The sequence below is a fragment of the Bos indicus genome, chromosome 1, assembly GCF_029378745.1.
Source record: "Bos indicus isolate NIAB-ARS_2022 breed Sahiwal x Tharparkar chromosome 1, NIAB-ARS_B.indTharparkar_mat_pri_1.0, whole genome shotgun sequence".
Classification (NCBI taxonomy): domain Eukaryota; kingdom Metazoa; phylum Chordata; class Mammalia; order Artiodactyla; family Bovidae; genus Bos; species Bos indicus.
This window is the reverse complement of record NC_091760.1, coordinates 73,051,453-73,067,758: the sequence shown is the minus strand read 5'-3', so window position 1 is coordinate 73,067,758 and position 16,306 is coordinate 73,051,453. Positions and strand designations below refer to the sequence as shown.

The following is a 16,306-nucleotide window of genomic DNA, read 5'->3' as shown; positions in this document are numbered from 1 at the left end:
TCTCTGCCTCTGGAACAAAAGTGGTGTCAGATGGTCAGACCATCACGTGAGTCTGGATGTAGAAGACAGGTTCTCAAACTGAGACATGACCCCAGGGAACAAGTATGTAGAAGGAGGTGGATAGACTTCAAGTTGGTCAAGTCCCATAAGCTCAGGCTTTGCTTCATGGTTACGCCCACGAACCACAGAGACCACGCTTGCATCTGCCATTTGCCTCCTTCAGGGGAACCAGGGCCAACTGGCCTGCAGGGCTAAGCACACAACAAGGAGAAGCTCGAAATGCTTTAATACTGGTACCTCAAAAGCCCCTGACATTGTATGCTGGGAGCTATTTTCAGTCTGGAATTTTCAAAACACAGATGACTACTCACAGTCAGCTCCAACCTGGCCAGTTTCTGCCCCTTTGCCATTGGGCTTTCCACACTGGTCTTCTGGCCCAAGGACAAGAAAAGTAAAGTCATGTTTTTCATTCTGGCCAAGGGCATGCAACTGGCCTGGAACCTCAAAGGCTGTGAAGAGAAAAGGGCCAGTGGCAGCTTCGTGTCAGGCAGGGTGCAGCCTCTTCCTGCACGGCCTGCTGCCCTTCCAAGCCCGGACAAAGTCCTTCTGGCTTCAAAAGGCGGCCCTACCTCCCACCCTCAGCAGCCCCTCTGAGCTCTGGGGGCACTGCTGACTACTGACTAGCACCAAGGAAAGGTGTGGATTGTGTAGGACGGGGTGGGGGAAGAGGGGAAAGCAAGTCGTTCACGGAGTGCCTCTGCACCTGGAGTTGTGTGATGTGCATATGACATCACTTCATTCTAAACTGTTCACTGAGCACCCACAGCACTAGGCCAGTGATGCTTTTATCTGCATTGCCACAGCTGAATCACATAGTTCAAATATGCCATGGTGCAGGGAGCAGAAATCACTTTATAAGGAATAAGTTGGGCATATCCCCATTTCACAGATGAGGAAACCGAGGCTTTAAAAGGTTTTAATATATTATGCAAAGTTATATAAGTAGTGAGTGGTAGCAGTCTACCCAGCTCTGTCTAACTTTGAGGTCAGATAATTTCCCAACATTCTAATCTATGTTCACAATGCAATGAGAGTATGTATATTCCCAGAAAATCAAGTGATTTGGTTTTATCCCTATGGCTAAAATTCAGTCCCCTTGACTTCTTCTTGATCATTCACGCCATTATTTGAAAATAATAACCAAGTCTTAAAACTCCAGGTTGCTCTCAGAGAACCAGAGTTGGATAACGGCTCGAGGCCTGGTTTCAGTTCAGGGCTTCCCAACTGTACTTGTGAGACTGGGAGAGAGGATGGTAATGTTTTTGTTAATGTTTTATCAGCCAAGTGCCCTGTCCTCAGAGTTCACAGCCTTGTCGGGGGACACACACACAGGAAGCATCTGGCCGCTGAGTTATGAGCTGTTGCTCATAACTCAGGGCAGCTAGTGCTGAGGAGTGGGAGTTACAGCTGGGACCACGGAGGCCCTCAGGGGCTCTCTGGAAATGGGGGCCTCAAAGGATAAGCAGGGCAAACAGAAGAGCGGGATGGAGGGAGAGCATGCTAGGCTGAGGGAACAGCATCCCCAAAGGTCACATGTGAGGTGAGCACCTCTCTGGGAGACAGTGGGGGTCAGGGTCTTGTGCAAAAGGTACAAGAAACAGGTGGAGGGGGCAGGGGGAGAAGAGAAGGTCCCTGGGTGGCCGGCTAAGGAGTTTGGACTTTAGAATTAGCACAGCACCTAGCATACAGTAGGAGTTCAAGAGAGTTTGCGAGAGTGAAGTCATCGGTTACTTAGGGACTGTGGAGGACAGGGATGGGATAGGCTGTCCTTGGCTGCAGAACACGCAGCTGTCGGTGAGTCAAAGACTGTGTCCAGGGTGAAATGAAACTGAAAGTCAAGTGGACAGTCTGGCTAAGGAGCTTCTAATAGGCAGAAAGTGGTGTGAAGCAAGGCAGAGGGGACCAGGGCCTTCAGAGCAGCAGGAAGGAAGCAAGGAAGGAAGCAACCTCTGAATTATGAGAATGCAACCACAGAACATTTTCCAGGGTGCTCAGCCCCTCAGAGGCAGTGGGGGCCAGCCATCCACACTGTACTCTCTTGAGGGTGGGGCCTGTGGCTTGCCCACTGAGCCTGGTATGGGGCAGGCCCTCAACCAATACCTGTGGAATCCTTCAGAGCTAAACTGGTATCACCAGGTTAGCGTGTGTAAGCTCAGATATCCAGGGATAACAGGTCAAGAGCCACCTCCTAAAAATACACCAAGACAGAAATGCCCAGCTTGTTTTAATTGCCTAAGGTAATCCTGGGTGACTCCAGGGCCAGGCCTGTGAAACCCACAGAGTCTGAGTTTCCATCCATCCCCAGCTCCCAGAGTTTGCCTTCACCTACAGCCCGGCCTGTTTCTCCCAGACCAGGACCCTCTCAGCTTCTGCTGATTCTGATCCAGACAGAATACCAGCCTACCCAGGAGACAGAAGGTGGCATTTCCTGAGCCCTCCGCCCTCCTCTCAGGAGACAAGCCCCGTAACCCCCACCTTGAGGCCCTCTGGAGTGCACAGAAGCACAGGGGCAGCCTTTTCCAGTCACAGGCTGAAAGGCAGCAGCCCTGGTGAAATTCTGATGTGCAACGGGCATGCACGAAAAGCAGTTCTTCGGAATTTTCAAGACTAGCCAAAAATCAACGGTGAAAACAAAGCATCTACACTTTTCAGAGGCAGTCACCTCACCCTCATATTTCTCTTTTGATTCCTTCCACATGGAATTATGGCCAAATCCCTAGTGGACAGAGGAGCCTGGTGGGCCTCAGTTCATGTGATTGCAAAGGTCAGACACGACCTAGCGACTAAACCACCACCACCACCTCCACATCCAGTGGTCAGTTCTCAAGTCAGCGACTACATGGTTTGATCCCATCCAACAGAGACGCCCAATCCCCCCATTCAACTGAAAGCCAACCACAGCTCCCACACTGACACAGAAAGCCAGGAGCAGCGGGGGAGCGGGGGTGGGGGGGCAGGCCTGGTAAGATGCATTCAGAGGGAAGAGCTGCCTTCACCCTGCACCTTGGAAGTCCAGTCAAAAGCCAAATTCTGGACCCAAGAACTGCCCAACATCCCCTTCCTGGTCCTAACAGATGATGAATCCCCGAGCAATGCCAAGCTCAGCAGTATTTCTGACCCTGAATACCTCAGTCTCTCACAACTTCCTTCCCCTGCCTCATCCCTGAACCAGCCTTTGTCCTTCCATCCTTCCCTGCCCTGTTGCCTTGAGCTGAGGGTGATTACACACCCTTGGGTGGCCCAGGACAGGTCTGGTTCACCCTTGTGGTCCTGGCATGATTATTAACAGCATCCTCTCTTCGCTCTCTAAGTGTTCCAGTTTAAACAATAATTTAATGGTAAAGTTAAATGGTCACCCCACCCACACTGCACTTCCTCCAGGACTATTTCTCACGATGTTTATCTTTAATTACAACAGGCGGCCAGATCTAGAAAGTGGAGACTAATCCAGGCTCCATCCAGCTTCCTCTCCTTCTTCCCTTTAAATCTGACCACCCCCCATCTTGTTGTGGAAGAACTTATTTAAGCTAGCAAAGACACCAGCAGGCATTCTACAGACAGCCGCAAGATTTAGGTGTACCCAAGCTTGGCTCTAAGGTTCCTGTTCAGTTCAGCTCAGTTGCTCAGTCGTCTCCGACTCTTTGCCACCCCATGAACCACAGCATGCCAGGCCTCCCTGTCCATCACCAACTCCCAGAGTCCACCCAAACCCATGTCCATCGAGTCGGTGATGCCATCCAGCCATCTCATCCTCTGTCATCCCCTTCTCCTCCTGCCTTCAATCTTTCCCAGCATCAGGGTCTTTTCAAATGAGTCAGCACTTTGCATCAGGTGGCCAAAGTACTGGAGTTTCAGCTTCAACATCAGTCCTTCCAATGAACACCCAGGACTGATCTCCTTTAGGATGGACTGGTTGGATCTCCTTGCAATCCAAGGGACTCTCAAGCGTATTCTCCAACACCACAGTTCAAAAGCATCAATTCTTCAGTGCTCAGCTTTCTTCACAGTCCAACTCTCACATCCATACATGACCATTGGAAAAACCATAGCCTTGACTAGACGGAACTTGGTTGACAAAGTAATGTCTCTGCTTTTTAATATGCTGTTTAGGTTGGTCATAACTTTCCTTCCAAGTAGTAAGCGTCTTTTAATTTCATGGCTGCAATCACCATCTGTTTCTGTTAGTCAACTGAAAAAGGAGGACATCTAAATGGTTGTACAGAAGGGGAAACCAATCTATTGTCCAGGAAAAATAGGACTATTTGACTTCAGATGGGCCATCAGGGAGGCACTCTGCGTGTGTTGACAGCATCCCAACATCCTCACTCCTATGCCTGTGCAGACAACAAAGCCTGGGACTGGGGTGCCCACGGGCCAGGACGTCCCTGGCTTGTTCATGAGGTAGCGCTGAACAGGCAGGATGGTGGATGGAAGCAGTGAATGTAGAGCTGCCACATGACTCCATGCGTCTCCCCCTTCCCTCTTGCCTTGGGCTTCTCTCCTCCTTTCCTCCCCATCTAGACCTTTAATTTCTTAAAAGCACCTTCAGACACAGAGAGGAGTTTAAATATTTTTCTCATACACATTAAATTTGTTGCCACTCTGATAAATGGAAGTCTGGGAATCTTTTTATTTTCTTCCCAAATTACATTTCTGGACAAGAATTATGCTTGGCCCTGGCATTTTATGATTATGTAAGTGTGAGGTTAGTTAGAAAATCATTTGATGGAATTTTGAATTACCAGCAAAAATCAACTATTTCAGGTAAAGACAGAAAACATTTGAGAAAAAGTCTGAGCACCCAAAAACTGTCTGCATCCAAGGATCAGCCAATAACCAAAACCTTGGGAAGGTCCAGGCTGACAAAAAGAGGCATTCAGTCAGTTTTCTGCCTCAGTGAACTTTCAGACCCAAAGTCTCAAACTGGGAGTTCTTGAGCTGAATCCGGTGTACCATTTGGAGTTTTTTGGCCAGCAGAGTTGATTACCACTATTTTAAAATCAGGAACTCTTACATTAACAACAGATTTATGGCTTTTCTTGGGGAAAAAAATCCAAACACCTGGCAACACTGGGCTCATATTCATGCAAAACAAACAAGATCATCAAAAGCATCAGTTAAGAACCAGAGCATAGATGGGTGTTCCATCAACTGTTCTCCATCCTTTTGTGCCACAATCCATTTTTAAACCTTCAAAAGCTTGTATTACTTCCTGAAGGCATTTACCTGAAATTACACTGCTACAGGCTAGATCCTGAGTTCCTGAATCACAAATGATTCTTGTGCCTGTTACAAGATGTTACATTAACTAGATGATCCTCTTTGCTTTTGAGAGCCCAACCGGACGTTCTCTCGTTTTAAAATAAAAACCACTCAGTATCTGATCCCAAATGTGACATGGCACGTGGACTGGAGACTGAGGCTCCTCTGCTCTGTCCATGTAGGTGGCTGCTGGGCACCTAGACCCGCAGCTGATCCAGGTATTCCATTTACCCACATCTCTCTCCCAGGTTGTGGCTGCCTGTTTCAGTCTCCTCTGCACCAACAAGGCCTCAAAGGTTCTCTATACTCCTTTCATACAAAATACATTGCTTAATCATCTGGATCAGGAGTCCCCAGCCTCTGGGATCTAATGCCTGATGAGCTGAGGTGGGGCTGATGTAATAATAATAGAAGTGAAATGCAGAATAAATGTAATGCATTTGAATCATCCCCAAACCACTCCCTCCACCCCCAGTCCATGGGAAAATTGTCTTTCACAAAACTGGTCCCTGGTGCCAAAAAGGTTGGGGACCACTGATCTGTATGATGCCTTTAATCTCTGAAAGCAGCTGAGAGGATGTGAGGTGTGAGTAGAGAGATGGCCCGAAGGACCAAGATCACACGGTGCTCTTCCCAAACTGCTGACATCTTGGCAGGAAGGAAGAGGCAGAAGAAATGCAGATGCTTCCCCTCTGCTCCAGTTCCGGTCATTCCTTCTAAAAAAATATATGATTCCCCCTTACACTTCTACCATGCTTAGACACGATCTTCCAGGTTGAGAGCTGAATACCAACGAACGATAGTCACATTATTAAAATGTGAAAATCTCATTCACTGCTGAGCCAAGTTAGAGCACTAGAATTATATTCCTTTCTTTACAGTTCCAAGTTCATGATTCTTGGATCCAATGAGATAAGATGGTCCTAGCAGTTAGGGAAAGGGTTTCCCTTGCTTATGCTCTCTGCGGACCCTGGGCTTCATTTATTAAGGGAGGCAGTGTTTCCTTATAGGGCCAAGGGGGATCAAGGGGAACCAGAGAAGCAGCCTAATGGACTGGCACTCACTCCACGCTTTCTGATAGTAATGAAGCCCCACAAGCAGCTCCCTGACCTCATATTTCTGAAGCCCATCTGGACAGCAAGCCTCATAATGAGTGTTCACTATAGAGGCATGGACAGGTAGATTATTATATGGGAAGCAATTCTGGTTCCTTGCATCTCCTTTTACAAACAGTGATAGAAAAATCTTGAAGACAGGAATGCTGGGGATGGCTAGGTCCCTGGATCAAAGTGCTCCTATGGGCAGCTCCTGGATATGGGGGGTCAATTCTGCCCCCTCCAAACAAAAGATCATAGGAATGCTCTACGATTAACAGTTAACGGCCCGTAGTCACCCAATGCAAGGGTAGGAGCTAAGGGGTTCATTCCAAACTCCGGTCCAGGTGAAACGCCTGATATTTCTGCAGTATCAGTTCTGCAGTCAACCTCGAGGCAGAGGGCCTCAGGGCTAACTATCCATTTCAACCACCTGCAGAAATGCAGTCATGTGGCTGAAATGTGTGCCCAAGGTGGCCGTGAAGCCATACTGAAATTCCCCTCACGTGGAGCCAGTCACGCCTAACTCAGCCCTTTTCACACTGTTTGTCACAGAAAGTCCCTCTGGTACATGTGTCACCATGAATCAGCTATGCTATTTTGCCTTTTTTCCCCCAGGAAGATGCTTACAGATAAGTCTTTTTTTGCTGCCTAGATTACAAAGGAGGGTTTCTCAAGAAGATGTTTATCTGGCAAAAGAAACAAGTAGTAATGCAAAAAAGGATAGCCTGTCATCCTTTGCTGGGCTTCTTGCCAACCAGGGCCCCCAGAGGAGCCATCCAGGGTAGTGGTCCTGCCAATGGGGCTGCCAGCTTCTGGAGCACAGGGTCGAGTTTCTCTCTCCTGCTCAGCCAGGCCCACGGCCATAGCCTGCCGGGGAGTTTTCCATCTGTGAACAGGGCCAGGTCCATCTAAGCATGCTTTCTGGAGGCTATACCTGCACAGCAAACCCCAGTGCCCTCCCAAGAGACCTTTCAGAAGAAAGACAGAAACATCACATATATACACACATACACGCCTTAGAATTCTGACAGCAGACTATGAAACTGAGGATGACATGGGCACAGAGTAAAGTTCCCAGTCCCTACAGTAAAGCTTCTTTGTGGTTCATCCAAGGGAAACCTCTAAACAGCAGCAGCAACTTGGAGTTTGCATTTTGGGTGTTTGAGTCTTTACTGAATTCCAACCGCCCATCTCCCTCACATTATAATCTCCTTGAAAGCAGGAACCATGTGATCTACCTCATAATTCCTCAAAGCTCGTAATCTTGTGGTTCACACATGATGAACCCAATAAAAACTGAGAATAACAATGCCACGGATTGTCTCTAAAAAGAAAATAAAAGCGATTTCTATAAAAACACCAGCGATGGGCCTATGGACTCTTACTTAAGAACTGGTTAACACATTGTTGAGGAAGTCCCCTCTTATTAAACAATGTCTTGTATTCAGTAAAAATCTACTGTGTGCCGGGTACCTGGACTGCACCCCCCAAAGTGAGCATGCAAGTTGGCCCCGCCCATCTGCCCTTTCATTTCCTCACTCATTCTTCCCATGACATGTGTGTCAGGCACCCTGCCATGGATCTGACTGATTCAGTAGTGCCAGAGGACTCATACTGCCCAGGGTGACACAAGAGCTGATATGAGCCGTGTTTTCAGAGAAGGGAAGTCCCTCACATGGTCCCCACCAGGACCTCATCTCAGCCTGGGTGCTCAGCCTTCAGGAGCCTCCCTGACTCCATGACCTTCAGATGACATTGGATATTCACAACTTCCCCGGGGGGCACAACCATCAGAGAAGAAATAATTACATTAACAGTAACACAGTTCCACTTGGGTTTTCTGTATGCAGCTTTTTCCTTTTAAAATACATTTTCCCAATGTTGCCATTAAAAATAATAATCTTGTAATATTTTTATCTCTACCACAGAGCAGGTATTCTTCTCTCCTTTTATTAGTGACTCCTGAAGGGGCTACATCACTGCTGCCGGGTTACACGGGCTCCGCAAAAGCAGTCAGCCTTGTCTTCTAACTCCCAGGGATGAAGGAATACAAGGCTTCTTCATCAGCCACTATTTTAAAAGCTGGCAGGCTTTTCTCTCTGTACTCAGATTTAACTCTAATAGAAACTGACAGGTTCAATCTTGGTTAATTTTTTTAAAAAAACACAAGAACAAGAGCCAAGAAATTCATCCTCAGGTGTCAGCAGAAAGATGAAAATCTACTCTCTTTCATCCGCAAGTCGTAGCTTACTCATCCTGAAATGATGGTGGTGGCAGAGTTACCTTATAATGCAGCGTTTCATGCCTGGTGAACAATGGACCTGGATTTATATGGGCTGTAAAACCTTCCAGACAAGACCGCCACGTTAACATCCCGACGTAAGACAATCTGGAGAGGGACGGAAAATGTCACTTGGCTAGACGTCAGAGCTGTGTCTGTCTGTTTTCCTCCCTCATATAAACTGATTTCAGGACAAGGAACTTGAAGACAAAATGACACCATGAGTTCACACAACCTCTCAGCTCCATATCCAGAAACGAGCACATGGAATTTTTTTTTTAATGATAAATTTAAAATGATATTTACCAATGAAATGGTTTGCTGACTGGGTTTTCTTGAAAATAATGGGAGTGTCTGGGAAGGGGCGGTAAGAGAAGATAGATAGGGATAAAGATGATGTAAGGTTGGCTCAGGGTTGATAATTACTAAAACTCCATGAATATTATAATACTAAAGCACCTAGAGTACTACATGATTCTGTCTACCTGTGTCTATGTTAGAAGCTTTCCAAGATAAAACATAAAAAAATACATATTGGGAGACTAGCAATGTCTAATACAGGAATACTGAGTTAGGGATAAGGATGGCCAAGACATGCTGTTTAGTGAATAAAGAAAGATGCACAAGGGTATATAAAGTATGAGTCCACTTACATACACACCACTGATAAATCTGTAGAAAATTTCTGGAAAAATAATCATCTTTGTATACTGCTTGAATTTTTAATGAAAAATTACTCTTATATTTTTTTAAATTCAAGGAATGCAGCAGAGGAAGGAAAATAGTAGGGGTGAAAAATGAGACAAACATGTCCATGGACAAGAAACCACTGGAGCCAAGGGCTGGCGTCCAGAAGCAGGTAGTGGCCAGAGGTTCACTCTCAGTGGGGCACTGAAATGCCTGCCAGGCCCCCAGGCAGGCTCCCGGTGTGAAACAGGGGACAGGCGCCTGCCCCAGCGGCCTGTCCTCCTCACGCCCCCGCCCTTCCTCCTCTGCTGTGATCTTCGGCACACAAACCTTCCGCCTCTTTGAGCTCCTGGTTTCTGACAGAGGCATGTTAACATTTCACTCCATTATTGTGGACTCACTGTTTTCTCCTGGCAATACTGTCTGTTTCTGTTTTGCAAATACCTTATATTGCTTCTCCTGGAGAAGGCAATGGCACCCCACTCCAGTATTCTTGCCTGGAAAATCCCATGGACGGAGGAGCCTGGTAGGCTACAGTCCATGGTGTCGAAAAGAGTTGGACAGGACTGAGCGACTTCACTTTCACTTTGCTTAGGGTATATTGTTAAAGTATAAAACCCGCCTGCATAGATTCTAAATTCCTGATGGTGCTTTTCTCAAGGGATGGAGAAGAACACAGAACCCTAGCTGCATGGAGTCCAGGAAAGAAAGTCTCCAGCCTTTTTGTCTTCCATAAAGGGAGGCAGGCTTATATAGCAGGAAATTTCTCAAACATAGGAAGGGGGTACAGATGCTGTTTTTGTTGTTGTTTAGTTGCTAAGTCATGTCTTTACTCTTTGCAATCCCATGGACTATAGCCTGCCAGGCTCCTCTGTCCATGGGATTTCCCAGCAAAAATAATGGAGTAGGTTGCCATTTCCTTCTCCAGGGAACCTTCCCAACCCAGGGATGGAACCTGTGTCCCCTGCAATGGCAGATTCTTTACCACTGGGCCACCCAGGAAGCCATGACAGATGCTGCTGCTGCTGCTGCTAAGTCGCTTCAGTCGTGTCCGACTCTGTGCGACCCCATAGACGGCAGCCCACCAGGCTCCCCCGGCCCTGGGATTCTCCAGGCAAGAACACTGGAGTGGGTTGCCATTTCCTTCTCCAATGCATGAAAGTGAAAAGTGAAAGTGAAGTCGCTCAGTCGTGTCCGACCCTCAGCGACCCCATGGACTGCAGCCCACCAGGCTCCTCCATCCATGGGATTTTCTAGGCAAGAGTACTGGAGTGGGGTGCCATTGCCTTCTCCGATGACAGATGCTGAGAAGCCAAAATACCAACACTAATTATGCTAAATTATCAGTTGCTCCAGCTTTACATACCATGAGGGAGCTGAACCTCACAGGTTAAGTGACCTCCCTAAGGTCACAGAACTATGTGCCTGAGTGGGATTGGATAAAGTTGCTATCGCAAATAAGAAGTGCTAGTCTGTGCCAGATACACTAATTTAGCCTTCAATCAACTTCACCATATATAGTATTATACAGTACTGCTATAATCTCCAGGTCTCAGCTAAAGAAACTAAAACTCAGAGAGGTCAGGAAACTCGCCCAAGGTCACACAGCCATGAGTGGCAGAGGTGGTGTCAGTCCCCGTCCTCCCCTCCTACTTCTGTGCTAGTCCTCACTTCCTTCCCAACATCCCTGACAGCCCTTCTCCAGTGCTAGGAATGGGATAAAGAGGCCTGAAAGTAAGTTAGACACTTTTATTTCAAGCATCTGGAAAGAGGTTAGGCCGCCACAAATGCTATCAATAAAAACCACAAGACCTAAAAACGTAGAAGAGTAGACACCATTAAAATATTAACCGCAAAAGCAAATTCCTGCCTGGTGTCATTATCAGCAGTTGACAGGATTCGCCTGCTGCTTCCACCTCATGGTGGGTTTGGGCTCAAACCAGCATACAGCCAGCCAATGGAGCCAAGAGAGAATGAACCAGAAGCCCGTGGCCCCCAATAATAAAGCTACCATTCAACAGCTCCTCAGGCGGCCAGCCTCAAGACAGAGTGACCGTGACCAATGGCTGCTACCCCAGCTCCTCAACACACACACTCTCACTCACTCACTCCAGGCTCAGCAGGAGCCCTGTGGCCTGAAGCTAAGCCACCGCCGGGCTTCCTAGCTCCAGGGGCCTACCCAACTACCCACAGTCTGGCCCTGGCTCCTGCAGAGGGCTGGGTGAACCTCAGGCCTGGTGTCTCCTGAAGACTCTGAAGGCTGCCCCTCAACCTCCCACCTTCCCACTGGTTTCCCGCTTCCATACCCTTTGTTCCCATTCACTCAAGGATGTTATAGAAAAGCCAGATCACTCTCCGTTGCTAAAAAGGGGGGTTCTAACACCTGAGTAGGGGTAGAACTACCAAATATAGAAAACAAGAAGGGAAGAAAGGAAAGGAAACCTGCAGGATACCCAGCTACATTTCAATTTCATATAAACAATACTTGTTTTATATAAGTATATCCCCTTACAACATTTGGGTTATACTTACATAAAGCAGCTGTTTGTTGTTTATCTGAAATTTATTTAACCGGGCATCCTGTATTTTAACTGGCAACCATATCTGTTGTGGGTGGGGTAGAGTAGGAGGTATATGGAACAACAAATCAGCTGGAGAGGAAAACACTAAGGGAGCTACGATGATGAAGGTGGGAAGGAGGAAGCGTTCTTTACCCAGAGTCTCTTTTACACCAGAAACTTCCATGCATTTTATTTCATTTGAGCGTTTCAGCAATTCTGTGTATTAGACATATCTATCCTCACTTAGAGGTGAAAACACAGAAGTTCAGAGAATCAACCGACTTGCACAGTGTCACATGGGTAATTCGTGAAAGGAAGGACTATAATCCATGGTTTCTGAGTATAATCTGAGTCATTTCTTCTATGTATGGCTGCTCTGCCAAGTGGCACACCCTTATGATTTTTATAGGTTATGCACAAACAGGGTCTAACAGTTTTCTTTACTTTTCCAATACACTCATAAGGAAGAAAATGCTCAATGGCATCCTGGATTAACACGTATTTGAAACACAGCTATTTATGACTAGAAAGCACTAGACCCTTCTCTACTTATTCCAACTAACCACACTGCCCAACTAACTAGAGTTTCCTAGCAAAGACGAAGAGAAAGAATCAAGAAAGGAAGGACAATGTTCCACCCAAGATGACGACTGCTCCCCAGTTTTCAGATGAGGAAAGTCATGAGACATTTGACTCAACAAAATTTTACAGGGGCCCAAGAGGAAAAGGCTCCTTAATCAAAATGCTAGCATCCCATGAAACATCATTTTCTAGAAAACACAGCTGACGTGGTGCTATGTTTGGGGCGGCGGGGGGGATTGTTTTTTTAAAAAGCTATTTGTCAAAAGTACAGTGGGAAATACTTTCTCTGCCAGCCCCTCAAGCTTCTAACATTCATGGCACACAATCAAAGGGAAACAGCCATAAAAATGACTTAATATGTGCCTTTTTTGAAGTATAGTAACTCTCGGACAAGTGACTATAAAAATAACACAGCTGAGAAGGTCTAGATTTATTTCTGCTTAGTGAATTTCCAGATCAGAATGCGCTCTGTTCATCAGCTAAGTTTGCTTTTGTGCCATTTGGTTTCTAAATTTTCCTTTCTTTGCACAGATGCTAACAGATTCTGTTTATGATAAAACCTTGCCCACCTCACAGTCTACAGGCCAGTTCCTGGGGGAGGACCGGGTGCCTACAGAGGAAGGCAGACGGCCACGGGGGATTCCCCACCAGCTACACCAGCCCCGTCTACAGAGATGGGCCTGAAGCTGTTCTGGGGGGCCTGGCTCTGCCAGCCCTGGTTCAGGCCTTGTTTACTCCCCTGCCTTCATTCCCCCTCCCTATAAACACTCACACCCAGGCACAGACTGCAGAGTGGCAGACAACTAACACTCGATCTTTGGGGCTACTGGAGCCTCCAGTTTTCTTACGGAAGATGGCAAAAAACCACAGTTCCCTGCCCCGGCCAGCACCAAATGCTCCCAGCCCCAGCATGAGACAGAAGGCAAGTATCAAATTACTCAGAGCCGGTGGGGACAGATCAGCACAGGGCAGTCACTGCAGACTTAATTATCAGAGGTCTTTAGAAACATTTTGGCTGGAAGGGGATGGAAGAGGGGAAGAGGAAGTAAAAGACTTTTCATTTCTGTTGCTTCTGACAGACTGAGCCCTACAAACAGGGCATCTTCTGGACTTTATCACCAGCCCGGCTACAGAAGTCTCCTCTGTCTCATGTCATGATGCAGAATGAAGGATTCTGAAGATGAAGAAAACTCAATTTCATTTTGGATCTAAAATCTTTCAAACATTTCCTTTGAAAAGCCTAATTAAACTGATTTTCGGTTTCACTGTTTCTAAAATCTCTGATGTACAGAAAAGATAAATTCTGGCCAATACCATTTAAGTTAAGCATGATCAGGTTTTCATCTGTATTGCATGAGAAAAATTCCAAACCATGGCTTGAAGGCCTCACATCTCTAATTGTACTTAATAGTCAGCCTGGTTTAACGATCCTCGGGGCACGGGCCCTGTGTAGAGGTGAGGAATTCACCAGCTGACAAGCAACCTCAGGATGAGCAAAGATGACTCGGAAATGGCGAGGGTCAGAAGGGCTGGGATCACAAATGCCAGGGCTGGGATCACAAATGCCAGGGCCAGAGGACGGTGGTCTCAGAGCCCACCTGCTCCCACCCTCAGATGGCAAGGCCAAGCGTGGTGACCAAGCTGGGACTAGCACATAGGACATCCGACTCTTGGTTCAGTGTTCCTTCCACCTCCTCCCCTGGTTAAACCAACAACCACAGACCTAACATACGCCTTGTGTGAAGGTGAAGGAAGGGGGTAGGAAGGGGTGGGGCTGTGCTGCTGTGAGTGCAAGTTACAGAGTGAAGTCTCCTCTTCCCCACCCACAGCAGAGTAAGGGGCTCTACTGCGTGACTCCAGGGCAACCTGAGAGAGGATTATGTAAGGGAAACAGCCCACCTGGCCCAGGAGTTATCCACTCACTCAGAGGCCTTGCAGGAATTTCCTGTTATGTGATCTGGGTCTTGCAAATAACTACAACCCAGCCAAGGCTGTCACTCTCCTCTCTCTGAGAAATGTGTGTTCTTGAGTCACTAGTTGTCCTGTGGCTCTCCAAAGACTGGGCCTGGCTCTGAGAATGCCCACTGGGAGTCAACATGAGGGTATGCACTGAGAACCAAGGGTAGGCCAGCTCAGGGGGCAGCAAAACCCAAGCTCCAGGCTCTGGGGGAGCCATGGCTCTGCCCAGAGGAGGAACAGTCAGCAATGTGGAAGTCTCTGTACCCAGGGTCATGGGCCTGATTTATAATGAAAACCTGCAGGTGCTTCTGCCTTTCCTTCTCTTTTTAAATGTTTTTAAATGGTAAGACATATATTACACACAAAGGAATACACACAAACACATGCACAGCCCCTCAAGTGGAGCACAAAGCACTGCAGCCAACCAGGAGCAATGCCCACCCGTGTCCACACCCCTCCCATTCCCCCACCCACTCCGCAGGTAACTGTCACGCTGCCGTTTGGGGCCATCATTCCTTGGTTTTCCTTATGACATTTACCACTTGCATATACATCCCTAAACAGTACAGTTTAGTCTTGCCTATCAGTGCACGTAGGTACCTGTCTGCTCATTTTTATTTCAAGTACTCAACTGGATGAATGTATTATATTTATCCATTCTGCTGTCTATGAGCATTAAGCTGTTTTCAGTTTGGGCTACTAGAAATGATGCCACAATGAATACTCTTGAACGTGTCTCCGGGTTCTCAGTGCTGGAGTTTCTCTATGCTGAGCACCTGATAAGGAAAACACTATATATAGAACAAGAACACACTCTTGACTCGACTGGTCGATGCCAATCTGTGCACGAAAGCTGTGCGGCCTCTCCCTCCCTGAAAAACACTGACAAACCTGCTCCCCCTACACAGAGGAGGGCTTTCTGGTGACTCAGAGGCCAAGAAAACTTAGTTCATCACCAGACAAGCAAGTTAAAGCTGCATCTCGACACCTCCACTGTAAGACAGAGCCTGAGATTTTAACATTCTGAGCTAAACCAGAACCCAAATGGCTGGGCTTTCCACAAGAAAAAATGTCACCAACTGTCCCAAATGAATGAGGTAAGTAAGCATCTATGGTCTTGGTACAGACCCCCGCTGCCCAAACTATTTACTGTAAACAATAAGTACAAAAGTGTCCCTAAGATGTTGAGTGCAGAAAGACGGCAGACCCGTGGATCCCATCTGCGGAGGGTGGGGGGTGGGGGCGGTTAAGAGGCAGGGAGGGTCCCTGGAGCTGCAGGCCAGCTGCCCCCACGCACCTGTACACGGGCTGCATCTCCCGTGCTATGCCAATGATGGCGCCTGGCAGGAAGTTGTCGAACTCCTCAAACAATTCCCGGATGTTGGTCTTGTACTTGAGGTCTAGGTCCAGCTGAATTATCCGCAGGATCTCTGGAGGAAAGACCAATACAACAATGAGACAGAGACATACCTCCCGGGAGGCTCAGTCATTGACAGAGAATGAAGTGAAAGGTGCAGCGAGTGTACTGGATTATTCTTGCTATCACCAAATAATGCAATGACACCACCAGAACACCACCAGAACAAAGGCCCTTCATCTACCAGCAACCCCTGACTCACTAGAAGCCTTCACAGAGGAAGACAACAGCCTCATTGCTTCCCTTCTGGTTGCAGACATCCACTGTAAAACTAGGCAACCAAATTCTCGAGTTTAGATGACTGTCTTGGTGCTTCTCTCTGCGGTACAGGTATTAAATGACCCATAAGTCATTGTTGCCTCAGCTTCTTATTACTATTTCTGCAAACCTAGATATGTGT

At 47.3% G+C, this 16,306-nt stretch overlaps 1 protein-coding gene across 2 annotated transcripts in view; it reads right to left on the bottom strand.

Annotated features, from left to right (window-relative positions):
• Window positions 1-16,306, bottom strand: part of XXYLT1 (xyloside xylosyltransferase 1) — a 173,927-nt gene that overhangs the window by 58,429 nt on the left and 99,192 nt on the right. For both annotated transcript variants that reach the window (XM_019957663.2, XM_070789569.1), the window contains exon 3: window positions 15,787-15,919. In XM_019957663.2, coding sequence (XP_019813222.2) covers window positions 15,787-15,919 — 133 coding nt within the window. The remainder of the gene's footprint in view (window positions 1-15,786; window positions 15,920-16,306) is intronic.